Here is a 27893-nt window from a genome sequence, read left to right as displayed (position 1 = left end):
GACGTCATGAATGGCTGGACTTTGAACCTGAAGGAGAGTTAAAGCCAAATGCAGTGAGGGAAGGAAGTCATTTCCTCCTTGGATTTCCCAGCAAGAGCGACAGAGATGAAAGCCTCTATTCTTCTTCCTCTTCTCGCTCTCCTTTTTGCAAGCGTGGGTAAGCAGCACTTTTAACTTTCATTGTTCTGCTTGTGTTTGTTGTCTTTGAGACATGGCCTGACGTGGACAAATCAGGTATATCCTCCAACTTAGCATGAGGATGCATGCATTTTTGTCTGGGACGGGGGAGATAAAGAGGTCTGTGGACCAAGACGTGGGGGTTCAGCAAACCCAAGGTTTCCAAGGTTTGCCTTGGGAGGTTCCTAAGATCGAATAGGGACCATAGAGTTCTGGACCTCTCCTTGTGAAAACCAGAGAACTGGCCTCGGGACAAAGCTCTCCTTTAGGTCAGGCACTTGAATTGAGGATTGGTCGTGAAGCTCCTCAGCCCTGTGCTGTCTCGGGAGTGCCTGGGGTAAGGTCATCTGTATAAGTGAAGGCCTTTGAGCTGCAAAGTGGAAGTTGTCTACAGAAAGGAATGAAGTGTTTGATAAGACAGATGTACAGAGAAAGAGAAGCCATTTATAGAACCAGAGTGGGGGAGGTGGGGACTTGAGTTTTTGAAAAATGGCTTTTAGTTCCTACTAGAGGGAGGGTCAGAGAAGACTGCCCTTACAGTGGGGGTGGGGCTCGCCAGCTCTCCCCTGTCAACCCTGGGAGCAGGGGTCATGGCCAGACCTTCAGCTGCAAGTCAGCATTGGTGAGGTTGGTGTGGCTTTCAGGAGCCACTGCTGAGAAAGAGTTCTGTGAGATCCAAGACAAGAAGGGTTGCTGGGAAGCGAAGATTTGACTGGAAGAGGACAGGGAGGTGGACGGAGACCTGGAAATCGGGACTCACAGAGCCTCTGGGTACCTTAGGGAAGCGAGGAGGCTGTCTCCTGTCCCAGGAAACCCAGGGGGGAGGCAAGCTACTCAGTGGGGAGCAGGCGGCCGAGCTCATGCCTTGGCTCAAGTACTGTGTCATCAGGCCGTGGCCGAGGGGGGACTCTGAGCCTCAGTTTCCCCCTTTGTGCCAATAGTGCAGCTGATGAGTGATCGAGGAGTAAATGAGACCAAGTGGGCTCTGGCCTGGCACCTCGTAGCTGGAGTTCAAAAATGGCTTTCCCTCAACGCCTTGTTCTTTGTCTGCACTTGTGTCCAATTTTTACACTTCCGTTTTCTTTTGTTCTCCTTTGTTTAAAAAAGTTTTACAAGGAATGCAGACCCTTTGTAACAGATGCAAACAGTACAGATGTGTGAGAAATAAGTGGGAGCACCCCCCCCGCCCCCGTCCTAGCAGCCCCTCCCAGAGGGACTGCTCCCGCAGGTTGGTGGCTAGCGAGGTCTCCTTTTTGGTTTTGTTCTTTTTTTTTGGGGGGGGGGGCGGCTCTTTTCCTGTGGAATTTTAGGAGTTGTTCAAGTGTGTGTAAGGAAGGACTGTTTCAAAACCGAGTTCCATTTCAGGGTCTTAGAACCAGGGCAGGAGTGTGTTTGGTACATGTGTACGTGCACTCCCCCTCCTGGCTTGCATAGCACCGGGCTGTATATCATTCCTCATAGGTGTTTGCTGGGAAAAAATGGAAAATGTGCAGGTGGTGTTCAAAGTCGCTTTCACAAGCAAAACCTCCAGGTTGTTCTTCCTTTCTCTGAGGTGAGGGCCACTGTATCCTGCAGCAGCCGATGGCTTCCTCTGCGAACCATCTCATGATATTGAAGAGTGTAGACCTGAACACAGGCGTTCCTCTGTGGCCCTCAGCTAGCTTTGATCAGAGCAGCTCCCGATGCTCTCTGGCCAGGCCCGGTGTCCAGAAAGCAGGCAGACCACGGCCTTTTCTTCCCACTTGAGCCCATGGTTCCTACCCGCCATGGGTGCCCCTCCTGGATGTCCCCCACACCCCTGTGTTGTTTAGAAGCCCAAGGCTTGTGGAAACAAAGGCCTTAGAGCTGTTTTCACTATTCTGATGCCTTAATATATTTCTGTGGACTATAAATTGAACAGACTAAATTATAATTCCTCTGGGCCTTTTCACTACATGATGTAAGCCCTGAAAATCTGCTATAAATTGTCTTCCCTGAAATCGGTACAACCCTCAGATAACACAGACAGGGACACACACACACATGCATGCTCACACATCTATATTTTAGTTTTTAAAAAAAAACTGGGGCCCGCACTGTGGCATAGTAGGCTAGCCTCCACCTGTGGGGCCAGCATCCCATACGGGTGCCTGTCCTGGCTGCTCCACTTCCGATCCAGCTCTCTATTGTGGCCTGAGAAAGCAGCAGAAGTCCTTGGGCCTCTGTACCCACGTGGGAGACCTGGAAGAAGCTCCCGGCTCCCAACTTCAGATTAGCACAATTTCGGCCATTGCGTCCATTTGGGGAATGAAGAGTAGATAGAAGACCTTTCTCTGTCAACCTCTCTGTCTATAACTCTCTCTCAAATAAAGAAAAAAAATCTTAAGGAAAATAAAACCAAATTGTACCATTCACAGCAATGAATCACTGTCAGCTTGGGATGCGTCCCATTTATTCAAATGAAGTAAGCATTCTTTTTAAATTTTTAAAAAACTGTTAATTTATTTACTTGAAAGGGGGGAGAGCCGGCACCATGGCTCACTAGGCTAATCCTCCGCCTTGCGGCACCGGCACACTGGGTTTTAGTCCCGGTCGGGGCGCCGGATTCTGTCCCGGTTGCTCCTCTTCCAGGCCAGCTCTCTGCTGTGGCCTGGGAACGCAGTGGAGGATGGCCCAAGTGCTTGGGCCCTGCACCCGCATGGGAGACCAGGAGAAGCACCTGGCTCCTAGCTTCGGATCAGTGCAGTGCGCCGGCCGCAGTGGCCATTGAGGGGTGAACCAACGGGAAAAGGAAGACCTTTGTCTCTCTCTCTCTCTCTCTCTCTAACTCTGCCTGCCAAAAAGAAAGAAAAAAAAAAAAAAAAGAAATGGGGAGAGAGAGAAAGAGAAGGAGGGATATCTGGTTCACCCCCAAATAGCTGCAACAGCCAGGGCTGGGCCAAGCCAAAGCCAGGAGCCTGAAATTCCATCCAATCCCAGTCTCCCACAAGGGTGCAGGGGCCCAAGCACTTGAACCATCTTCCACTGCCTTCCCACATGCATTAGCAGGGAGCTGGATCAGAAGTGGAGCAGTCAGGATACCAGCATTGCAGGCAGCAGCTTAACCTGCTGCACCACAACACTAGCCCAAAGTAATCACTTTTTAAAAATATTTATTGGGGCCGGCGCTGTGGCTCACTTGGTGAATCCTTCCTGCGGCGCCGGCATCCCATATGGGCACTGGGTTCTAACCCCGGTTGCTCCTCTCCCAGTCCAGCTCTCTGCTGTGGCCCGGGAAGGCAGTGGAGGGTGGCCCAAGTGCTTAGGCTCCTGCACCCACGTCAGAGACCAGGAAGAAGTACCTGGCTCCTGGCTTCGGAGTGGCGTAGCGGCCATTTGGGAGGTAAACCAACAGAAGGAAGACCTTTATCTCTGTCTCTCTCTCTCACTGTCTAACTCTGTCAAATAAATTTTAAAAATAAATAAATAAAGGTATTTATTTATTTCAAAGGCAGACTTAGAGAGAGAGAGAGAGAGAAAGAGAAAGATCTTCCATCTGCTGGTTTACTTCCTGGCTGCAGCAGCTGGGACTGGGGCAGGCCAAATCTGCCAGGCACGTTAACGGGGAGCTAGATTCAAAGTACAGTAGCCGAGACTGGAACTGGCTCCTGTATGGCGCTTAACCTGTTACGCCACAATGACAGCCCCCCAAAGTAAGCATTCTTGAATGCAATCTCCCTAGCAAACAGAAATCCAGGGCCCAGTGCTGTGGCTTAGCAGGTAAAGCTGCTGCACACAGCGCTGGCATCCCATATGGGCGCCAGTTTGAGTCCTAGCTGCTTTACTTCCTATCCAGCTCTTTGCTATGGCCTGGGAAAGCAGTGGAAGATGGCCCAAGTCCCTGGGCCCCTGCACCCATGTGGGAGACCTGGAAGAAACTCCTGGCTCCTGTCTCCATCCTGGCTCATCCTTGACCATTGCAGCCATTTGGGGAGTGAACCAGCAGATGGAAGACCTCTCTCTCTCTCTGCCTCTCCTTGTCTCTTTGTGTAACTCTGACTTTCCAATAAATAAAATAAAATCTTAAAAAAAAAAGAAATCCAGAAAGCAAGGTAGACAAGCCATCAGGTCCAAGATCGATCCCAGCGGCCTACATTAAAACTGTTCAGAAGTCCCAGTTAGCTGTGTTTGTATCTACAGGATTCTGTGGGTTATGTGGCAACAGCAGAGATGAAGCAGGAAACTCAAAGTTGGGTGGGTCAAGGACATTTGCACTCATGTCCTGCCAGGCCTTCTTCTGTCCAGGATTTTCTATGGCTTGGGTCAGCCTCTGGCTGCCCTGAGTGTGGCCCCCATGATAGAAGACACCGTGGAGGTGACTCCTGCTTCCACGGCCTCATTCTGAACCCACAACCCTGTGCTTTCTGAGTTAGCTCCTCTGGCCTCCTCCACAGCTCCCTACCCGAGCTGCAGTTAAAACACTGGCATTGCACAGTCTTGACTTTGCTTCTGGACAGATCCTTCAATCTGAGTATTGGCGGACTCCCCCTTCAACTGTGGGTGCTCATGTCTCTTGCACAGGTGCTGTGGGCTACAGGGTAAGCGCTTTGGCCAAGGAGAACCACAGCAGAAGAGCGGTTGCAGTAGTCAATGCTTGCAGCTGGGGGACTGTTTTGCAGCCCAGCAGAGCCCTGTGTGTCTCTTCCACACCTCTGAATGCTAGGCAACCCCACTCCGCCCGTAAGGGACCCAGGCCTCTAGGGAGACCAGCCAGCTTCTTCAGCAGTCCACGGTACCCTGTGTTTATGAATTGCTTCCTGTCTACAATATTTTAATATTTGGTTTTTAACCATTTGTCAGTGTCAGAACTCTCAGAGACAATTAAGGATTCTAGACAGTGGGTCACTGGATCAGTTAAGATTTTTCTGCTCTGTGTGTCCTAGGAGTTGTGAAAATGCAGCTTGGATGACACCGTCAGACTTAGGACGACAATAATTTATCTTCTTTTAAAAGCCCGCATGTTGAGAATTGTTAATGGGTGGAAGCTACTAGAAAAACAGTTTTGGAAAAAGTTTAATAAGCCCTTAGTGAAGTATTTTTAGTTCATCATTCCTTAAACTATTACCCCTAATCTTCTCCTCCCTCAATCCAGCAACAGAAACAACTGACATTTAATGGAAAATCGAGGCCGATGTCTTACGGTGTAGAGACCAAAGGAATCTGCTTTCTGGTGGTAATAGCACCACCTTGTGGCATTTAATTTTATTTATTTACTTTTACTATTTGAAGGGCAGAGAGGCAGAGGTTTCCAGTTTGCTGGTTCATTCCCCAAGTGCCCCCAACAGCCAGGACTGGGCCACAAGTCAGAAGTCAGAGGCCCAGACTCAATCTGGTCTCCCACGTGGGTGGGAGTGACCCCAGTATTTGGACCCCGACCTGCTTCCTCACAGGGAGTGCGTGGGCAGGAAGCTGGCGTGGGAGAACCCATGCGCTCTGACTGGGGATGTGGGCGCCCCAAGCAGCATCTTAACTGCAGCACGGGCACCAGTCTCGCTTTGTGGCGTCGCCCCGTTGTCTCCTCTAAGGAACAGGAAGTCTAGACCTGCAGCTCTGCAACTGGAGGCACTCGTCTCAGTCTTGGTACTTATCTTAATAAGCATTAACTCTATTTCTCATGTTTCTCAATAAACACCCTTCAGTTTTATCTGTTTAATTTTTAGTTTTATTTGTTGCAGGTTTTTCTGTGTATGTTTTGCAGTAGTCATGTGTTTTCATTTTTAAGATAGTCATAAGGGCCAGCATTGTGGCGCCACTGATTTGAGTCCCAGCCGCTCCACTTCTGATCCAGCTCCTTGCTAAGGCACTTGGGAAAGCAGGGGAAGGTGGTCCAAGTGCTTGAGCCCCTTCCACCCAGGTGGGAGACAAGGTTGGAGTTCCAGGCTCCTGGCTTCAGCATGGCGCAGCCCCAGCTGTTGTGGCCATTTAGGGAGCGCATCAATAGATGGACCCCGCCCCAGTCTCTGACTCTCTGCCTTTCAAATAAATAAATAAATAAATCTTTTTAAAAAGTCATATACATTCATTTGACTCAGTTGATTACTAGTTGGTGTTAAGTAATAGTAACTGACACTATTTATTCAAGGTATTGCCTTCTGAAACTTGGTATCTTTGTTTTTCCAGCCATCAACCAAAACAGCATGGCTGCAGCTAGCAACCCAACAAGTATAGCTGGTTCCCGAAACTCCATGGGTGTCATCATGGACTCCTCTCCTTCCGGCCCGGGCCCCGGCAACACCAGAGATCCTGGCAACTCCACGGAGCCCAACAACACCACGAACCCCGACAACACCACAAACCCCACTCCTCTGGTCCCAGGCCCCAGCAACCCCACGAACCCCGACAACTCCACCAACCCCGACAACACCACCAACCCCACTCCTCCGGTCCCAGGCCCCAGCAGCTCCACGAACCCCGACAACTCCACCAACCCTGACAACACCACCAACCCCACTCCTCCGGTCCCAGGCCCCAGCAGCTCCACGAACCCCGACAACTCCACCAACCCCGACAACACCACCAACCCCACTCCTCCGGTCCCAGGCCCCAGCAGCTCCACGAACCCTGACAACTCCACCAACCCCGACAACACCAGCAACCCCACTCCTCCGGTCCCAGGCCCCAGCAGCTCCACGAACCCCGACAACTCCACCAACCCCAGCAACACCACCAACCCCACTCCTCCGGTCCCAGGCCCCAGCAGTTCCACGAACCCCGACAACTCCACCAACCCCGACAACACCACCAACCCCACTCCTCCGGTCCCAGGCCCCAGCAGCTCCACGAACCCCGACAACTCCACCAACCCCGACAACACCACCAACCCCACTCCTCCGGTCCCAGGCCCCAGCAGCTCCACGAACCCCGACAACTCCACCAACCCCGACAACACCACCAACCCCACTCCTCCGGTCCCAGGCCCCAGCAGTTCCACGAACCCCGACAACTCCACCAACCCCGACAACACCACCAACCCCACTCCTCCGGTCCCAGGCCCCAGCAGCTCCACGAACCCCGACAACTCCACCAACCCCAGCAACACCACCAACCCCACTCCTCCGGTCCCAGGCCCCAGCAGCCCCATGAACCCCGACAACTCCACAAAGGCTACAACTGTTAGCAGCACAACTGCTGGTAATGTATCAACCACAACTGTTTCCCCACCTCCCAGTACTCACATCAGCAAAGCACATTCCTCAGGGGACTGTACCCGGGTGGCGAACATGCAGCCCAGGCAATCATTTGGTGCGGTCTTGCCAAGGCAGGCTCGGGTGGGATTCCAAATTCAGTAAGTCTGGACCCCTCTGATTTTTAAGTTGATAATTTTGAATGGCCCACTTTTAAATTCAAATGGCCCTCGGCAGAAAAGAAAGTTCCCTACCTCTGCTGGGCCCTGTGACGTCAGTGACTGCCAGCAGCCCAAACAGCGGAACCACAGGTGAGAGGCGGTTCCTCAGGTTGCTCACCAAGTGCAGGCCAGCAGGTGGGGGTGTTCCGGTGCAATAGGAGAGGAGTTCATGGATGTGTATGGACTTACACTCTGAGTCACAAAGGCTAGCAGTGGTGGCAATGACCTTGAACCATTACTTCAGTTCTGCTCTCCTTTCCTTCCCACCCATCCCACCCCAAACTATTCCCCAGTGTTCATTTTGTGAGCGCCACCTTTTCTCTCTTCCCTCTAACTAGCGGACTTCTAGAAATAGGTCAGTGTCTCTGAGAACAGGTCTAACTGAGCACTGACTCTCCACTCGACTGGCCCAGCTCCCTGGTCTACCCTAAAGTTAAGACGATGGCTGATCACAGTTTGGAACATGAACCAACTCATGGAATTCAGGCCTGAAGGAACAAAACCAAACAATAGCAGTGCTCAAGCCGGTCCTAGGCAGGACAAGGGCCATTGTCCAAAGGACACATCTTTTGGGAATATTATCTAAAAACAATTAATCTCGAGTTGAGTTATTGAAACACAAACCAGTTGTGTCTTTTCCCTAAGTCTGTTCTAAAACAGAGCCCCGCAAACTTTATCAGTGGAGACTGAATACTATCTCAGGTCTTACGGGCTACTTAGAGTCTGTTGCCAGTGATCTACTGTCATTTTTTAATAGCAGCCATCGTCAACATACAAATGAATGAACCTGGCTGTGTTCCAATAAAACTTTATTTACAGAAACAGAAGTTTGGTTAGATATGCATGAGCCACAGTTTGCCAATCCCTGGTCTAGAAGAATCCTCAAACCTAAGAGCTTGGGAATGTAGATAACACAGGTCCTGCTCAGACGAGGAGGTGAGGGCAGTGAGATGGAGCTGGTGTCTCTCACACACACCTCTGAGCTCTGCCCCAGTGTTCTTGGACAGATCTTAGAAATACACGGTTAAGCAAATAGCCCAAAGCCTGTGTCAAATCTTCTTTCATATCTGAAGGGACCGCTCTGAAGCCTCGGTCAGACGGATGCAGCTACACAATCAGCTCCACTAGCACCAGGAAAGGGAGCGTTTCCAGGTCACGGCTGCCTCCCAGACACTCTCAGAATAAGGCCGCCTTCCCGAGGTCTGGCCCTACCACCAGCTGTGGGGCATGGGGCAGATCAGCAAATCCCTTCCAGCTGTGATATCCTGTTAACCAGTTCCCGGCTGCAGTGAGCTGTGAGCCTGTTCTTCATTGCTCAAGGGAAAGCTCACCAAGAGTTCTTTGGTGTCTTCCAGAGGGAAGCTGCACTCAATTTCTTCTCTAGAATTTTCCAGATCATCGGGGTCTACATCTAGGTTTGTAAGACTCTTAAGATAACTCTTAAGGTGATCACCCACTTAAGCAACTCTGGAATCAAGACTCAAAACCACTTCATTTGACGGAGCTGAAGCAAATGACTCAGCAGGCTCCAGCCCTGAACTTCCCTCCCCCAGTCCCGTCAGCTCTTGGAGAGGGAAGATGCTGAACTCTGTGCGCCCCAGGAGTCTCAGCCGGTGATGTGGCAGCCATTGCAGTTTTATTTCCCTGTTCAACTCGATCACTCAGAAAGCCAGAGGCTACAGTGACCCCCATGACCTCCTCTCTGCCCTTGTGGGGCTAATCCACATTCTGCTTTTTGCTCAGCTTTCCCCTTTCTTCAGGAATGAGTATTCTGTGCATGGCAACCAGAAAGTGACATCTCCTTTCTTTGAGGTGCTTCTTAGCTGCCCTTCTGTCTAGGAACATTATTCAGAACTTCTTATAAGAAAAAATAAGACCTTCTCTCCAGTGGTGTTAGAAGACCAGGCATCAAGGTTATGGAGGGTCCTTGGGGGTTGGAAGATTCCTGACTCCATGGAATCAGAGGCCTCCACATTTTTTTTCCCCTGAGCGGGTTCTCGTCCACCCAGCTCTGACCTCTACTGTTGAAAGAGACTCAGCTCTAGAATTTCTGCAACAAACTCCCTAAGACATATGAAAGTGTGTGTTGGTTTCTAGTTCTTAGGGCACACTGTGGAGTAACACAACCTGGGGGGTTGGAGGGGCCCCATTGAAAAATATGCTTCCAGGTGTTGTCATTTCTGCAAATTTATAATCTCTTTTTGCCCCACCTAAGGTCCTAGAAATCCTTGCAGAGACAATCCCTGTGATGGTAGTTCTTCATGTGTGGCCTTGTATGATAGGCATTTTTGCCTGTGTCCTGAAGGATATTACTATCACTCACTAACATGCATGAAAGGTGAGTGACACGGGATGAACCATGACAGAGCTGTCTCTCACATCTAAAGGGGAGGAGAAACCGAAAATGATGGCAAAAAGAAACTGCAGATTATTAGGAGGGAAGTTGGGGCAGCATAGTGCAATGAGGTGTTGAAAAGTCTCTGCCTTTGTCCCGCTGAAGCCTCAGGCGCGAGGAGGGGGGCCAGTTTGTGAGCGAGTCCTGAGGGTGTAGAGAGGCTGCGTGCACCTGAGAACCACACAGAGGAGTCAGGAGACAGGAGACGCTGCGACCAAGGGTGATGTGCTGGGGGCCTGGTCTTCCGCCCTGGGTGCACTTCTCCCTCAGGGGATGTGCCCACATTAATAACACACCCCGCTTTCTTTTTTTTTTTAAAGATACACTTTCTTTTTTTTATTTTTTAAAGAGTTACTTATTTATTTGAGAGGTAGAGTTATAGACAGAGAGAGGGAGAGACAGAGAGAAAGGTCTTCCATCTGCTGGTTCACTCCCCAGATAGCCACAATAGCTGAAACTGGGCTGATCCAAAGCCAGGAGCCAGGAGCTTCTCCAGGGTCTCCCACGCAGGTGCAGGGGCCCAAGTATTTGCACCATCTTCTGCTGTCCCAGGTGCACTAGCAGAGAGCTAGGTTGGAAGACAAGCAGCTGGGACTTGAACTGGCACCAATATGGAATGCTGGCACTGTAGGCAGCAACTTTCCAGCTATGCCACAGTGCCAGCCCTGGCATTATTTCTTATTCAAAGGGCTATTACAAAGTTAAAATCGTGCCAGTACCGCAGCTCACTAGGCTAATTCTCCACCTGCAGCGCTGGCACTCTGGGTTCTAGTCCCGGTTGGGGCGCCGGTTCTGTCCCAGCTGCTCCTCTTCCAGTCCAGCTCTCTGCTGTGGCCTGGGAACGCAGTGGAGGATGGCCCAAGTCCTTGGGCCCTGCACCCGCATGGGAGACCAGGAAGAAGCACCTGGTTCCTGGCTTCTGATGGGCGCAGGCACCAGCCGTAGTGGCCATTTGTGGGGTGAACCAATGGAAAAGGAAAACCTTTCTCTTTCTCTCTCACTAACTCTGCCTGTCAAAAAAAAAAAGATAAAATCATAAGATAAAGTATCATTTTCTAATTTTGTTTTATTTCAAATTTTATAAATGTTTACTAAGCACACAGCAACTGTGCTGTTTTGTCGCAATGAAGTTATCCCTTGCAGCATGAAGCTTTTCCCATCAGATCATGTGGCTGCTGTGCAGGTCCGGGGCCTCTGTGATTCTGAAATCCACACTTTTCCCCTGATGAATGCTGTGCTGGAGCAGACTAATTGTACAGGAAATGGATGCGTTCCATTGCCCACAGGGGTTAGGGCTTAATGAAAAGTTCATATTCCCAGCACTAATACTCTCTTTTTTGAGGATCCACCCTAAGTAGATGATCCCAAGTACAGAACTAGAATTCTCTACCTTTTAAGTCATTGGAAGTAGTAAGTCCAACAACAAAAAATGATTCTGTCAACAAAGGGATGTTTACTTCATTTAATATTGTGCAACCTTCAAAAATGATGGTTATAAAGAGTAGGCAATGATTTGGCAAAATGCTTATCATGTAATAGTGAATAAAAAGATACGTGATATAAGCAGAGTTTTAACAGTGTAAGCTATGAACAGAGAGCAAAGACAGAGAAATAAACCAATGTCAAAAAGGTTGGGTGGATTATGGGTAATGATTTGTTGTATTTCTAGTCTTTTATAATCGTACAATGTTGAGAACTTTAAAACAATGATCTCTTTTAGAACAAAATGGAAATGATCCTCTTTACATGAAATTGTACAAAAAGATTCTGCTTGACTTTTCAGGAAAAACATTCCCTGGAGAGGTCACGGTAAATGTCGCAAACACACCTGACTTTGAAGATAAGAACTCTGCAGCGTATCAAAACTTACACGCCACTGTTACCGAGTTTGTAAGTATTCCCCTTCCTTCCTTTTGGAATCGACATCTTGTCCCACTGAGCTGCAGTGTGGTGCACCCTGGCTGGGAAGTACCAGGTGTTCACATAGTGAAATGCAGCCCTACAGTGTGGTAGACAATAGCTACCTTGAGCCCCCTGGACCCGGGTCTTCCCAAATGCCCAGCCTCCTTCCCTGGTACCCTGTACATTCCTGTGGGCTTGCACCTGGAGGCAGAGCTCCTGGCATGGCAGAGGGCCCTGTCATTCTTTGCCTCTCCCTGTGCCCATTGTTACATGTTATTTATATTTATTTATTTTTGACAGGCAGATTTAGACAGTGAGAGAGAGAGAGAGAGACAGAGAGAAAGGTCTTCCTTCCGTTGGTTCACCCCCCAAATGGCCGCTAAGGCCAGTGCACTGTGCCAATCAGAAGCCAGGAACCAGGTGCTTCTTCCTGGTCTCCCATGCGGGTGCAGGGCCCAAGGACTTGGGCCATCCTCCACTGCGTTCCCAGGCCACAGCAGAGAGCTGGACTGGAAGAGGAGCAGCTGGGACAGAATCCGGCGCCCCAACTGAGACTAGAACCCGATGTGCTGGTACCTCAGGCAGAGGATTAGCCAAGTGAGCTGCGGCACCGGCTGTTATTATTATTATTTTTTAAGATTATTAGAGATACAGGGAGAAAAGGAAAGAGAGAGAGGTCTTTCATTTGCTGGTTCACTCCTCAAATAGCCACCATGATCACAGCTGGGCCAGACCAGAGCCAAGAGCCAGGAGCTTCTGACAAGGGTGCAGGAGCCCATTGGTTGGGCCATCTTTCTGCTGCTTCCTCAGGTGCGTTAGCCGGGAGCTGGATCTGAAGTGGAGCAGCCAGAACTCGAACTGGCACCCATATAGGATGCTGGCCCCTATATAATGCTATTAACATGGTTTAAAATGGACAAGAAAGTTTAAGGATTTTTCTTTTAAAGATTTATCTGTTTGAGGCCAAACTTAAGAAGCTGTATCACCTTATTTTTAAGAACATGATCATGGGTGGGCTGAGCGTTTTAAGCTTCCTTCCTTTTCCTGGACAACTCTGACTTCTACCATCCAACTCCTAATATGTCCCGGCAGAGAGTACTGAAAAGCATTAGAATGCATGTGAAGAACGAATAATTTGTTGTAATATATCGTGTGTATTTAATAAATGAGGTTAGAAATTCATGCTGAAACCTAGAAAATCACCTTTAAAAAGTTTTTTTCAACGTGTTACGAAATCTTTTCTCCTCCACAGTTTCAAGATGTGTTCACCAATGCTGATTATGGACAGACTGTAATTCTGAAAGTAAGGTGAGTTGACTCGGGCTGGCGGGGTGCTTTGGAGGCCTGGCATGTTTGTCTAACTTCTGGGTCGCCTGAGGAACACCAAGCCCTGCTGTAGCATTCCCAAGTCCGGAAGAGGTGGCCGTTCTGAGCTTTGAGAGGGGACTGTGCGCCTGGGCCTGCCTCTGCTGGCACAAGCACTTCAGCCTGGCTGGGCAGGGTGTGGCCTGGGGATGGCCGGCTGCGGGCTGTGGTTGGCTACTCAGCAGCTCGTGCGTGTGGTCCAGCGTGGCGTCTGGGTCGGGGTTTTGGCTGATTCCTTGGCTGCGAACCACACTGCCGCCAACTCCTAGAATATATATATCGTGGGGCAAAAGGAAAAAGAAGGGCTCATAGCCATTCCTTGCCTCAGGGCAGGGAGTGAGGGAAAAAGAACACCCGCACCTGGCTGCCGCAGGCCAGGAGAGCTCCTGGTGCAGTCAAAACACCACTAATTGAGCTATTCTCCATGCAGTGACAAGCATGGGTGCTACTTAGGGACACAGAGGCTCCTCCTCCTCAGCCCTCTCTGAAGCAGGTTAACATGCAGGTTCTCCGCCTGAGGAAAGAACGTACTAGATGGGCAGAGGTGTAGCCTAAGGCAATATTTATGTTGTGAGTTTTGCCATGGCACATTAAGTCCTTTGTGGAGTAAGATTAGCTACATGCCTGCATAGTCAGCCTTCCACATCCATGGGTTCTGCAGCCATGGACTTAACAACCATGCATCAAAAAAAATTTTTTAAAAGCAACTATGTCTGTACTGAACACATGCGTGCAGACTTTTCCCCTTGTCATTATCTGCTAACGATACAGTGTAACGACTGTTCCCATAGCCTTCACGCTGCATCTGATATTGTAAGCAATCCAGGAGGACTGAGTAGGCTATATGCAAATACTGTGACACTTTATAAAGATGTTGAGATTTTGTTGGCCATGGGGGTTCTAGAACCAATCTCTCATGGATACCCAGGTATAGCTCTGTGTGTGTGTGTGTGTGTGTGTGCATGTGTGTTTGTAGCTGTATAAAATGTCATAGATGATGTCCTAGAGGTGGTGAGTTCCCAACTTCGTCTTGAATGAGGGGCAAGTCTGATTGGCAGCCAGGAGGTACCTGCATGGTGAGGGGTAGGCGGCAAGCAGCAGCCTGGCCCCAAGCTCAGAGGCTCCAGAGCTGGAGGGATGCAGCAGACAGTGGCTGGAGGACTGTGAGTGATTTCAAGGTTTTAGGTTTGGTTTCATGGACAGCAGCCAGTCGGTGCACAGGGGATACTGGACGGGAATAGAACAGCAGGTTGCGGAGAAGCCAGGCAAAGCCGTGCTTCAGTCCTGGCCTTGGCACCTCTTTGCTGTGTGGCCAAAGAGGAGCGCTAACCTCTCTGGACACTTGGTGCTCCGTCTGAGTAGTGGGGTGATCTGGCCAACTTCCTCGGAACCCATGAAGGAGCCAATGAGATCCTGTTTGTGAAATTCCCCAGGACGTTGTGGACTTCAACGCCAGTCTGTTCCTTTCCAGATTCTGGGACCTGCAGAGTGATGGAGAGCTGGCTGTGGGGGTCCCCAAAACCGTGGTCTCCTTTTATTCTTAAAGAGTTCCTCCTAGAAGGGAGCCAAGGGTGTTTGCAGCAAACCGGTCCCTGTGTGCCCGGGGCAGGAAGGGGAAATGCCTCCCTAGCTCCGGGGCGGGGCCGCTGCAGGGCAGATGGGCTCGGCTCCCACCTAGCAGGACGCTTCCGAGGTTCCCGCCGAGCTTCTCTCCCTCCTCCTAGTCCCCAACTCTCTCCCTGCTGCACAAGTGCTGGAATTAGAAGGGTCCTCGGAATTTCTCTCTCCCGAACCTCTAATTGGGCAGAAGAGGAAAGTCAGGCTTGGAGAAACCGTGACTGGTCGTGGGCCACAAAAAGATAGTAGAGATGATCAGTGTCTGGCTTGGGTCTCTCTGACGCCGACTCTAGCGTTGAGGTCATTTACACGCGAGTACACTGTGGCACCATCCTTTCCTTGCTTCCCAAAGTAGAGTGCAAGCTGGTGGTTTCTTTGAGTGAAGGAATGCATTATGGATGGCATTTTATTTGGTAGCCCCAGTGCCAAATTGTCCTATAGAATTCTGGATATTTTTTTAACCAATATAGAAAAATATGTATTGTGTACCCTTTTCTCACTGCCTTATCCATTCCATTGCCACTCCCCAAACCCTAGCATGAATTAATTATGATAGAGAATTTTAAATGAAAATTCTAAAATCCCATTTCACTTTTCAGACTCCCTTTTGAGGTGATTGTTCCTAGGAATGGAGTTTGGTTCTTGTTTTGGATTTTCTTGATTGCTCTGAGGACCCAACATGGCTATAAGCATTTCTTTAATAGCCAGCTATATTTTCAAGCTTCTGTACCTCTTTTTTTTTTTTTTAAGATTTATTTATTTATTTGAAAGGCAGAGTTACAGAGAGAGAGGTAGAGACAGAGAAAGAGGTCTTCCATCTACTGGTTCACTCCCTAGATGGCCGTAATGGCCAGAGCTGAGCCGATCCGAAGCCAGGAGCTTCTTCTGGGTCTCCCTCACAGGTGCAGGGGCCCAAGCACTTGGACCATCTTCTACTGCTTTCCCAGGCCATAGCAGAGAGCTGGATGGGAAGAGGAGCAGCCGGGACTAGAACCAGTGCCCATATGGGATGCCGGCACTTCAGGCCAGGGCTTTAACCCACTGAGCCACAGCGCCGGTCCCTTCTATACTTCTTAAAAGATGCATTTATTTGTAAGGCAGAGTGACAGGAAGAGAGAGAAGAGAGATCTTCCATCTGCTAACTCAGTCCCCAGAGACCTTCCTGCAGCCCTGGCCTCCATATTTGGACCTCAGCTGTGGAGATGGGGCAGAGGGTCGGGGGCAGGACTAGAGCTGGGAGATCTGCTGAGTGACTGCTGGAATGTGTATCTGTTGACCCTTCAGTTCAGCTCATCAAGTGACACATTCATTTTTATTTTTAGCACATCCCCTTCTCTGTCAGCAAGATCTGAGGTGCGTGCTGGTAACGACGCTGTCCATGTGAAAGTAATAAACATTTTCTCTCAAAATTCAAGCGCAAATGCAAGTACTGTGTCCAATGCAATTGAAGCCGCAATTGCCAACTCAGATATCATTGCGACATATAGTGGTAAGTATTAAATTTTACTCAAGGGTTACCTAAACTACCTGCTTTTAAAAAACCTCCCAATTATATGGAAGGGAGCAATAACTGCAGAATTGAGTGGGCAGCTGTCTTCAGCTTTCCTTTTAGAGAATTTGTTCTTCTCTTTCCTTCCCCACCTGCCTTCTCCTCCTTTCCAGCCACCTTCCAAATCATCAAACTGATCAGTTTGTTCCTCTCTTGGAAAATGTAGATGATCAAACCAATCATTTCTGCACAAAGACGAGGAAAGGAGGGCTTTGCACCAAGTCACAGCTTTGCAAGTGATTATAGAAGGCTTCAGCTGTGCTGCCTGCTCTGCAGCCTGATGCACAAGCCTGCCTGTAGCTGCAACAATTGGTGTTTGCAGTCTTGCAAAGCATCCGGAAACCTAGTGGCCTAAAACCTCTACAGCTTATTTATTTCCACCTCATAATTCTGTAAGTTTGGACTGGGCTTAGCTGGTAAATTCTAGCAGCCTAGGCCAGGCTTGCCTGACTCCTGCTGGACTGGCTTAAGTGCTGCCCGCATCTGCTGGGTCCCTGGGGACAGCACAGCTGGATGGGTGGTCTCTGCCCCACCGAGTCTCCCCCTGCAGCAGACCAGCCTAAAGAGTTTCAGGGGCAGCAAGAGGGTGTGGTCCAGTGCACAAGGGCTTCTCAAGTCTCTGCTTAGGTTGTATTTACAAGTGTCCTGGAAGCTGCGGCGACTTGTGTGACGTAGCACGGGGTGGCTAGGCCCCACCAAAGACCATGGACCCAGAGACTCGTGAATACATTGATGCCATGACCTCCGTCAACCCTCCACCACCAGCATCAGATGCCACTCACCCCAGAGGTGACCAGCCTGTTCGGGTGGAGGTGTAGCACAGCTGGTATTCCATCCTGGTTGCCAAATCCGGAGGTCTCTGTTGAGCCACAGTTTATGAGGGCGCTTCCACTGCTTTCTCAGGCCATTAGCAGGGAGCTGGATCAGAAATGGAGCACCTGGACTTGAACCAGCAACCCTATGGGATGCTGGTGTTGCCGGTGGTGGCTTAATCTACTGTGCCCGACACCCACCTATCTTTAGCTACGTGGGGCACTGAATTTTCATTGTTTTTTGAGTCTGGACCACAAATCTTGTGCTGAATTGTGATCTGGTTGCTATAACTCTACAAAGAGAATACCTAAAAGTGATACAGTTTCTAAGTCACTTGTAATATAGCACAGAGACAGGTACAAGAGGGATCTTTTTTTTTTCTTTTCTTTTTTAAAGATTCATTTTATTTATTTGAAAGACAGAGTTAAAGAGAGAGGTAGACCCAGAGAGAGAGAGAGAGAAAGAGGTCTTCCACCCACTGTTTCATTCCCCAAATGACCGCAATGGCGGCCAGAGCTGAGCTGATCTGAAGCCAGGAGCCAGGAGCTTCTCCCAGGTTTCCCACGTGGGTGCAGGGGCCCAAGGACTTGGGCCATCTTCTGCTGCTTTCCCAGGCCATGGCAGAGAACTGGATCGGAAGTAGAACAGCCGGAACTCGAACTGGCACCCATATGGGATGCCAACACTGCAGGCCAGGGCTTTAACCCAAGAGGGATCTTGAACTTGAATCTAATTGCACTGAATCAGCTGAATAAAGAAATAGTCATTGAAGAGAGGATTGGAGAACTTGATTTCATAATCCCAGATTTTCTCTTTTTTTAAAAAAAAGGTTTTGTTTATTTGAGAGGTAGAGTTACAGACAAAGAGAGGGAGAGACGGAGAGAAAGATCTTCTATTTGCTGGTTCACTCCCCAAATGGCTGCAATGGCCATTGCTGCGCCAAGCTGAAGCCAGGAGCTTCTTCCAGGTCTCCCACACAGGTGCAGGGGCCCAAGCAATTGGGCCATCTTCTACTGCTTTCCTAGGCCGTAGCAGAGAGCTGGATTGGAAGAGGAGCAGCCAGGACTAGAACTGGCGCCCATATGGGATGCCAGTGCCAAGGCAGAGACTTAGCCCACTATACCACAGTGCCCCCTTTCCCCATTCTCTTTTGTTAAAACACATATTGAAAGGCAGTAGAATAACAATGGAGCAGTTGCTTTCACAAATTACCTCATGCACATTGTCTTGCTGAATGCGTTCTTGAACTCTTTGTGCCTCACTTAGGGCAAGATCTCTGTGACTATTATGGCTGTGTAAAGCAAAATGATCAAGATGATTGCAGTGATGGCTTGTCATGTGTATGTAAAGATGGACTGGGCAGACCCAACCCTCTCGTGGGTTTTTGTCTTGGTAAGTGTTCCACCTGCTGCTGAATGTTCGTTAGAACTCCCACACCTTCTGCCTAAGTAAGATGCAAACTCTCCTGCTCCAGTTTCCACGAACTTGAGTGCTGTAGATCTTGGCTTAACCCGTACAATGGGGGGATCGGACCCTGACCGGGGCTGGGTAGACAACTTCAATGCAGGTGTCATTTGTGGAGCCAGTGAGCGCCACATTTCTCTTAGGGATAGCAATGTGACAAAAATGGCCTTCTGTCATGTGTCCCTTTGGGGTTGGAGAGGTTGTTTCTGAAAATGACTGAGCAATCACTCTGTTTTAAAGCGAAGTGTCCCGACGACTGCAATGCTGAGAACAATAAGCAATGCTTAATGACCCAGGAGGACCAGAGCCCCAGCTGCACCTGTCTGCCGGGCTACAAGGATGATGGCAGAGGGAGCTGTGAAAAGTAAGGATGCCACTCCGTGTTTGTCTCGCCCCGGCTGGAGCTTGCCACACATAGACAGGTTTAGAGTGAGGAGGTTGGTCGGCTGGCATGGGTCAGAAGGGGTAGCTCCTCCTCTCCCTCCTCATCCGCACCACCTTTGACAGTCTGAGCAATCTCCAGGTCCCAGGAACACTATTAGGTAACACCTATCATGCAATGACACTATGGGGTGCCTATTAGCTCCCATGTTCCATTGAGGGAACAGGGTGGCAAACAAGTGGCAGAGCTGTGTGGCGTCACCCGCTGAGAAGGGTCCCGCTCGGCTCCACATCTCTTGGGTTCATCTTCGCCCTGAGCTGCCAGATCTTCCAGGAGCTCGGAGGCTGCAGTGTTCGGGCAGTGGCCAACGAGAGCTGTTGGGACCGTAAACCTTCCCAGCCTTCCAGAGCCACTGGAAGCTGCTCTCCTGGGACAACGGGAGTGTAAGGAGCACAGGAAACAGGAGCAGGAGCCAGGGAGGGCAGGAAGGAAGGGGGATGGAGACAGAAGGGAGGTGGGGCGGGAACTCGACCTGCCCCGTGCAGGGGCTCTGTGACACGACCTCCTGCTCGCTGTGTTTTAGGTGTGCATTTGGCTACAGTGGAGTGGGCTGCAAGGACCGTGAGTATCAAAGTCTTGTTTTATAAACAAGTTGTGAAACATGGGAGAATGTTAAACAGTGGCCACACTGAAAATCCTGTCTAGTTTCCACCCCTACCCCCTACCCTCACCCAAAGTCTCTGTCTTCCATCATAAAGACAGAACATGTACTTGCGATTTGTCTTCTGGGTCAGGCCATCTCATGCCCATAGCAGCAGCAGCTCTGGCATCAAACACAACGAAACTCAGCCCAAGGAATGGGCCAGGTGCCCTAACATTGATTTTCTACATTGGCTGAAATATGCATTCCCTGCTACTAGAAAGTATAAAAGCCCAGTTCATTCCAGAAGTTAGATGATTATGGGAGAGCAGATGTAGAAACCGGACATTTAAATACAAGAGTACTTCAAAAGTTTCCTGGAAAAATTGAATGAAAAAATAAGCTTATTTTGGTGAAAAAAATTTCTAAATTTATACATAGCTTATCCATAATACACATATTCCATGAATTTTGAAGACCCTACATGAGCATGAATTTCAAAGTTTTTTGCACCAAAATAAGCATATATTCTAATTCCATTTTTTATGAACTTTTTGAAATTTCCCTCATACTAAAATCTAAGAGCCGTTTCCTGGTTTAGGATGTGTTGTTGCAAATTTAGGTTCTTTGTCCCATCCCATATCCCATCCACACCAGACTGGGATAATATTAACTTTAAATTGTAGATAATTCTATATTTAAAAAATCTATATAGTAAACTAAAAGGAAGCAATACAGTCAGCCTCTGGCCACCCAGACAGTAAGGAGAGACGCTCGTGGTTTCCGCTGTGACTTGTTGCGAGGATGGAGCTGCTGAGTTTCCACACCTGTAAAACGAGAGGTCGGGACCAGATGACCTCGCAAGTGCTTCCCGGACCTAATGGACTGTGGTCTCCTGCACCCAGGTTGGAGGAGGCATTTGTGGCGTTCTCATCCACAGCAGTGTTGTGCAATGGAAGACTAGTGTGAGCTGTGTGGTCCATGGTACATTTTAGAAAAGCAAATTCTAAAAGTAAAAAGAAATAGGAACCTTGACTTTAATAACATTTTATTTAACCCAATGCATCCAAAATGTCATTTCCACAGGTAAAATTCGATAGAAGAATTGTTACTGAGCTAGGTCACTTTGTTCTTCCTCCCGGGTGTTTGGAATTCCGTGTGTGGGTCACACTGACGGGCACCTCAGAGCTACATGTCAGTGTCAGCAGTGCTGGGCGGGGCAGAGTGGGTCTCCACATCCTTAGAGACAAAGTGAGCGGCAGCCTGGCTCCTCTAGTTTATCAGGAAGGTAAGACGTGGAAGGCAGTCAAGGCAGCTGAGGTCCTTGGCGGAGATCCCAGTCCTCACATAGCCAAGACAGACCCTGCTGCGTAGCCCCACCCCGCCCCCTGGTCGGCGTCTTTTATCTGAGGCTGCCACTTCTCACTGACATCTAGAGACTCAGTTAGTAGTAGACCCTGGTACCTCGCCTGGCCCCAGAGGGAGCAGCGGCCAGAGCTGATCATCCTGAGAGCCAGGAGTCACTGGGGACGCACGCACCTGTGCACTAGAGCCATTCTGACTCTTTTCTCTCCTAGCGTTTCAGCTGGTTCTCACTATCGTGGGCACCATCGCCGCTGTCCTCATCCTCAGCCTGGTGGTCGCGGTGATCTGCTGCACAAGGTACGCAGTGGGAAAAGGGGCCCCTTCCTGGGGCACAGCACGGCCAGCAAGATGCTTTAGTTTCCAGATGCACCCAGCCACTCCTGGACAGGACTGGGGACATAGAGGAGGCCCCTTTAGTAACGTTACATTGATGTTTTTTCTTGCATTCCTTGTCTTGTGATTATATGAGCTGGACACAGTGGTGGACAAAATGGAGAGATGTGGAATGATAAAGAATGTGAAATCACCTACAAAACTTACCATGTTGAAGCAACTAACACTTTTGGCATATATGAGGGTGCTTCAAAAAACTCATGGAAAAATAGAGTTAAAACATAAACGTATTTGGGACTGGCACTGTGGCTCACTTGGTTAATCCTCTCCCTGTGGCGCCAGCATCCCATATGGGTGCGGGTTCTAGTCTCAGTTGCTCCTCTTCCAGTCCAGCTATCTGCTGTGGCCCAGGAGGGCAGCGGAGGATGTCCCAAATGCTTGGGCCCCTGCACCCACATGGGAGACCAGGAAGAAGCTCCTGACTCCTGGCTTTGGATCGGTGCAGCTCCAGCTGTTGCAGCCATTTGGGGAGTGAACCAGCGGACGGAAGACCTCTCTCTGTCTCTCTCTCTCACTGTCTATAACTCTACCTGTCAAATTAAAAAAAAAAAGTATTTTGGTGCAAAAATAGTTTGAAATCCCGTGTCTGATTATGCCACAATACGGATTTCCCACAAACTTTGTGAAGACCCCAGGTTTGCATGGATTTCAAACATTTTTCCACCAAAACTAACACCTTTTAATTCAGTTTTCAGGAGCATATCGTCCCAGATTATTTTCTGGCTCTTTGAATGATAGTATAGACATAACGTGTGTGTCCTTGTCTTAAACGCTTGTGCCGACATTCACCTTTGCTGAGCTCTGCTGTGTGACTGCTGCTGGCTTCTGGTGCAAACGCCTGGTTGGCAGTGTTGAACTCCACTGGCTCCGTCAAACATAATCTCCTCCAGCTACTTGTCTGCCTGCGCTGCTGCTACAAGAGGTCTAAAACCAACCTCTAGATTAAAAAAAAATTTTTTTAAGATTTATTTATTTATTTGAAAGAATTACAGATAGAGGGGAAGAGAGAGATCTTCCATCCACTGGTTTACTTCCCAGATGGCCTTAACGGCCAGGGCTGAGGCAGGCTGAAGCCAGGAGCTTCATCTGGGTCTCCTACACGGGTGGCAGGGGCCCAAGCACTTGTACCATCTTCCACTGCTTTCCCAGCCAGGAGCAGGGAGCTGCATCGGAAGTGGAGCATCTGGGATTAGAACCAGTACGCATATGGGAAGCCAGAGTTGCAGGCGGTGGTTTTACCTACTATGCCACAATACCACCCCTAAAACATGGCTATTTCTTGGCTGGGTGCTTTAAGTTCTCCTCTCTTAAGGGAGGAAGACTTTTATTTTTTCATCAGATATTAGATGTGTCAGAGTGCTTCCCATTACCAGGGACAGGAATGCTGGCATCTCTTTTCCATTCTACAGGTGCCAATGGGGTTCCACTTCGATAAAAACAAGCTGCTTTTCCTTTTGTTTTCTTTCTTTTTGAAAGTGTTTTCTTTCTTTCTATTTTTAAAGATTTATCTTATTTATTTGAAAGAGTTACAGAGAGAGATAGAAATAGTGAGAAACAGTAAGAGAGGTCTTCCATCCACTGGTTCACTCCCCAAATGGCCACAATGGTCAGAGCTGAGCCACTCCAAAGCCAGGAGCCAGGAACTTCTCTGGGTCTCCCTCGTGAGTGCAGGGGCCCAAGGACTTGGGCCATCCTCTGCTGCTTTCCAAGGAGTATTAGCAGGGAGCTGTATCAGAAGTGGAGCAGTCAGGACTCAAACCGGAGCCCATATGGGATGCTGGCACTGCAGGCCAAGGCTTTAACCTGCTATGCCACAGCGCTGGCCCCTTTTCTTTTCTTTTTCTCCCACCCTCCCTTTCTTCCTTCCTTTCCGCAGACACAGAGAGAAAAAGATCATCCAACTGCTAGTTCACTCCCAAAATGACCACAATGTCTGGGACTAGCCATGCCAAAGCCAGGAGCCTGGAATTCCATCCAGATCTCCCATGTTGGTGCAAGGCCCAAGCGCCTGGACCATCTTTTGCTGCTTTCCCAGGCACATTAGTGGGAAGCTGGATCAGAAGTGGAGCAGCTAGGACTCAAACCAGTGCCCATGTGAGATGCCGGCATTGCAGGCGGTTGAGGTGGTAGCTTACTCTGCTGTGCCCAAATGCCAGCCCCAACAAGCTGCTCTTTCTAACATTTAGCTCATGCCTTATCTTTTGGCAAAATGGGTATTTTCTCTCTATAATGTGAGAAGATAAACAGATTTTCAGCTCCTAAACTATTTTGCTTAGTCTTCTTTTTTTCCTTTTACTGCATTTTCATCCTAACTTTGTCCCCAGACTTAATTGTGAGGAAGCAAAGGCAAGAAATGGGTGTGTGAGCACCCTTGGCCCCTGATTTCCCACGTTCTGGGACGGAGAGCCGGAACGTGCCTGGCCGTGGAGCAGGGCTGTGCCCTCTGCTCTCGGGGGGACTGGCTCGTGGTCCCGGGACTTCAGGGGCCTCAGGCGTTGCTGTGGGATCTTGAGCCAGGTCTGCCCTTAGCCCAGCCCAGTTTGGGACTCTGGGAATAAATGAGGAATTTTAATTTTCTCGCCCAGGTCAAAGGGTAAGGAAGTCTCTCCTCAATGACCTTGGGCAAGAGTGCTGTCATGGGCTGTACTGGCCATCAGGGTCACAGCATGAGTGACAGCCCCAGTGTGACTCAGGCACAGTAACTGGCACCCTGGGGCTGGCCCCACCCCCACAGCCACCACCCAGGACCTTGTCTGGGGCCAGGCAACATCAGCAGCAGACCTCCCTGGGGAGACGCGTCCCTCCCTCTCTTGTCTGTAGCACTTCCCCCTTGGCTATGAATAGGCTCGGGACCCTGGCGGGGGCACAGCAAAGCCCGGGAACCCTGTTTCTTCTTCCAAGGCCTTTGTGCCCTGGACTCATTTTACACACGGGGGTGCTTCTGTAGACATTGACTTGGCACGAGTGAAAAACTGCATCATCAATCATCTTTCTCCCTGACTTCTGTTGTCTCTCATAAAAAAAATTCAAAAGCACACCTGAGAATACAACATTGGGGCAGGCGTTTGGGTAGTGGTTAAGATGGCATGGGACACCCAGTGCAAGTCCCAGCTCCACTCCCTCTCCGGCTTCCTACTAGTGCACACCCTGAGAGGCAGCAGGTGAGGGCTCAAATACTTGATCCCTGCCGGCTTCATGGGAGACCCAGGCAGACTTCCTGGCTCTTGGCTTCAGCCTGGCCTTGCCCCAGCAGTTGCAAGCATTTAGGAAGTAAGTGAGTCGATGGGTGATCTCAATCTCTGCCTTTCAAATAAAATGAAAATCAATTTTTTAAAAGAACATCAAAAAATGAATAAAAAGAATGCAATACTAACATTACTAGCAAAAGTTCAGCGAGGCTGTGGGATGGATGGTAACGCTGGGTCAGCATTCATATCCTGGTCCTGTGGTCGCACAGAGCTTATGAGGAGACTGTCCTGAAATTCAGGGCAACTACCCTGCGTGGCATCATGACGTATTATGGGTAATGGCGCATCAATCTGCAACTTCTGCTTAACTGGTTTGGACTCTGTGTGATGGGTTCGTGGGAGCTCTGTGTGTAATGTTTTTTGTTAACTTACCTGTAAATTTGAAATGGCTTACATTTGAAAACATTTTTAAAAAGAACATGAACATTTGTATCGGGGAAAATGGGTGTCGCTGTCAGATCCTAATTCCTGTTCCTGGTTACAGATCCAAGAACAAAAGGAAGAACATAGAAGAGCAGAATCTGATTGACAACGACTTTCAGAGCCTGAAGCTGCAGCAGACGGGGTTCATCAACATGGGTGCTGATGGGAGTCTGTTCCCCAAAGCCAGGACAGGGCCCCCCCGCAGCGTTCAGCCACAAAACCCCTACGCAAACCAGAGGGGCCTACCCTTCCCCGACTACTAGGTGAGCCATGGGCCTGTCCCAGAAGCCCTGTGCAGACCCGAGAGGTTACCCTGCTCGAACTACCGTGGGCCTCCAGTTAGCTCTTCAGGGTGGGCTGGGGACCTCAGCTCCTGTAGCTTCTCCAGGCTGCATAGGCGTCTTTGCTTTTTAAACAAAAGAGAAAGATGAAGGAGGAGGGTGAGAGAGGTCTTCCATCCGCAGGTTTGCTCCCCAAATGGCCACAATGGCTGGGACAGGGCCAGGCCAAAGCCAGGAACCAGGAACTTCTTCTGGGCCTCCCACGTGGGTGCAGGGGCTCAAGCACTTGGGTCATCCTCTGCTGCTTTCCCAGGCACATCAGCAGGACGCTGGGTCAGAAGTGGAGCAGCTGGGACTTAAACCGGTACCCATATGGGATGCCTGCGCTGAAGGTCAGGGCTTTAACCCGCGGTTCCATGGTGCCGGCCCCCAGGGTGACTTTAGACGCATCACTTCCTCTCCCTGGCCTTCTGCTCCCTGTCTGCAGAAAGATCAGCTTGCTTTATGTGCCCTTAAGGTTCCTTAAATTGCAGTCCTCTAGGAATAAGACCCCAGTGACTGTGATGACCATTCCCAGGCTGTTTAAGGGGCCAGGCCCAAGGAAGGATGCAGAATGTGACCAGGTCTCTGTGGCCTCCTTCCCAGTGGGGCTGCGTAAAGGCACAGCCAGACTGCAGGGTAACTCGGCCAGTTTCTCAAGAGATAAAGCAAGTGAGGCTGGTAACGCTTTATTTCACTCCGAGGACTTTCAGGGGAAAAAGCTTCCACTCAGCAGGTTCTTACTGGATCATGTAGGCCGGTGTTGAGAAGAGGGAGCCGGTGAGAGGTGGCTGAAGGAGAGGCCAGGGGAGAAAGTGGCCAGGTCAGAAACAGCAGAGAGGCCAGGCAAGGGAGAGTAAGGGGGAAAGCCGAAGAAAGCACATTGTGTTAACTAAGTAATGTTAGTAACTTAGGGATCTAAGTTTTCTCATAGGTTTCTGTTGGAATATTTCTTTTCTAACAGTCTTCTCGCTCGCTCGCTCTCTCTGTCTAGAACAGTAGAACTTTGGAGTCGTCTATGTACCTGGCCCAGTGCCTGAGCTGCTGTTTGGTGGAGAGGCGAGACCTGGTGAATCGTGGCCTGCAGGATCTCTCTCCCACCCCGTCCGCCAGCCTCTCTGAATGGAAGTTGTGAGCGCTAGGAGTATGGCTTGCTTCCTGAATAAGAATATGCAGAATTAAAGGCACATGGACACTCTCAGCACTTGTGAGGTCGCTGCTTTTCTCCAGTCTGTGTGGACTCCTGAGACAGTGCTTTGGTCTTTCCTCCTACTGGGCTGCGGTAACCATGTCCCGTCCAGAGGACAGGCCTTGGTGTGGGTCACTCCTGGGAGGAGCCTGTGCCTGACCCACATTGATAGCCCACGGGTGAGCGGCCCAGAGTGCCGCGGGGACAAGAATTGCCATCTTCTTCCATGGCTCACTGTGATAAGGTAAGGTAGGGCTCCTACGTCTAGCCCTCCGGTCAAGGGATTTTGGCTACCCTGACACTGCCAGGAGCTTGCAACCTAGCCTCACCCTAGAGACAGCCTTTGCAGGAGCACCGACTGGACGGCCAGGAACTTTTTGATGTTAATTAGGCATCTGGTACTAGATAGGCTTAAAGTGCTGGTCCATGGGAGGGGCAGGATGAGGAGGGGGGCAGCCGCCGGGGTCCACCTCCTCCCCTGCGTTGACCCTTCTCCCAGGAGCGGGCAGGCCTTTCTTCTGATTCATGCCCTCCTCAGGACTCGGGGCCTGGGAGAAGCTGTGCAAGCAGGAACTCCAGCCAGGAGCTCCTTCGGCACCTTTGACGTTGCTGATGTTCCCTTTGGCCGAGGGTGGGAGAGGGAGTGAGTGCCGGGTGTGGGGAGGAAGGAGAAGGGAGGTGTCCCGGTGTCCAAGCTCAGCAGGCTGCTTCCAGAGGGGCGTCACTGGGGCCCAGCCTCCCCTGGAGACAGAGGCTTCATTGTAACTCCCCCACCACACCCACCCAAGAGTGGGGGCAGCCACGCCCAGCACAGGCTTTATAAAATGTTATTAGTGTCCTTGTTTACGCCTAATGTCTGGTCCCTGTGCAAAATATTTTTATTCATTGCTATTGTTATGTGTTCTTGGATATGAATGCAATAAAATGTCTTTGATAGATGGTGTCCTTTCTCATGTTGGGAGCTTTTGGTAGCGCACATAGCAGTGAGTCTTATTTCAGTTAGCACATGACATGCGACACACCCAAGTGACTGGCATCTGCTGTCCTCGTGGGGGGCTGCTGGATCACCCGCAATGGTAGGCACCTCTTCCCTCCCGCTACTCATGTCCCCCTCCTCCTGTGTAATGGTTAACTTTGGATGTGAACTTGACAAGATTCAGGAATGCGTGGAAACCTGAAAAAGCGCTCTATTGGGTATATCTGTGAGGGTGTGTCCAAGCAAGGTTAGTGTGTGCACCTGAGTGGGTGGGCGGGGCAGGGCAAGCCCTGCCTTCCAATTAGCTGGGGG

The 27893-nt window shown here is 49.9% G+C and overlaps 1 protein-coding gene across 2 annotated transcripts; it reads left to right on the top strand.

Annotated features, from left to right (window-relative positions):
* Positions 1–27541, top strand: MUC13 (mucin 13, cell surface associated). Of its 2 annotated transcripts, none has more exons than XM_008266761.4 (12): positions 1–157; positions 6316–7326; positions 9756–9878; positions 11719–11825; positions 13090–13145; positions 16142–16308; positions 18448–18573; positions 18886–19009; positions 19611–19648; positions 21245–21329; positions 25158–25359; positions 26416–27541. In XM_008266761.4, exons 1-11 carry the CDS (start codon positions 106–108, stop codon positions 25357–25359), a joined length of 2091 nt encoding a protein of 696 aa, XP_008264983.3. In that variant the 5' UTR covers positions 1–105; the 3' UTR covers positions 26416–27541. The 2 variants fall into 2 exon arrangements, with proteins under 2 accessions (XP_008264983.3, XP_008264982.3); XM_008266760.4 differs by having other exon boundaries at positions 26411–27541.
* Positions 27542–27893: the final 352 nt, after the last annotated feature.

This window comes from Oryctolagus cuniculus, chromosome 4 (genome assembly GCF_964237555.1).
Source record: "Oryctolagus cuniculus chromosome 4, mOryCun1.1, whole genome shotgun sequence".
NCBI lineage: Eukaryota > Metazoa > Chordata > Mammalia > Lagomorpha > Leporidae > Oryctolagus > Oryctolagus cuniculus.
The sequence above is the reverse complement of the archived record's forward strand: the minus strand, read 5'-3'. Positions and strand labels throughout refer to the sequence as shown.

Excerpts from the sequence above, each read along its gene's own strand:
- MUC13 (XM_008266761.4), top strand. The coding sequence starts at position 106 with ATGAAAGCCTCTATTCTTCTTCCTCTTCTCGCTCTCCTTTTTGCAAGC. Across the intron at positions 11,826-13,089 it reads ACGCCACTGTTACCGAGTTT|TTTCAAGATGTGTTCACCAA; the intron begins GTAAGTATTCCC and ends TCTCCTCCACAG. Across the intron at positions 16,309-18,447 it reads TATCATTGCGACATATAGTG|GGCAAGATCTCTGTGACTAT; the intron begins GTAAGTATTAAA and ends TGCCTCACTTAG.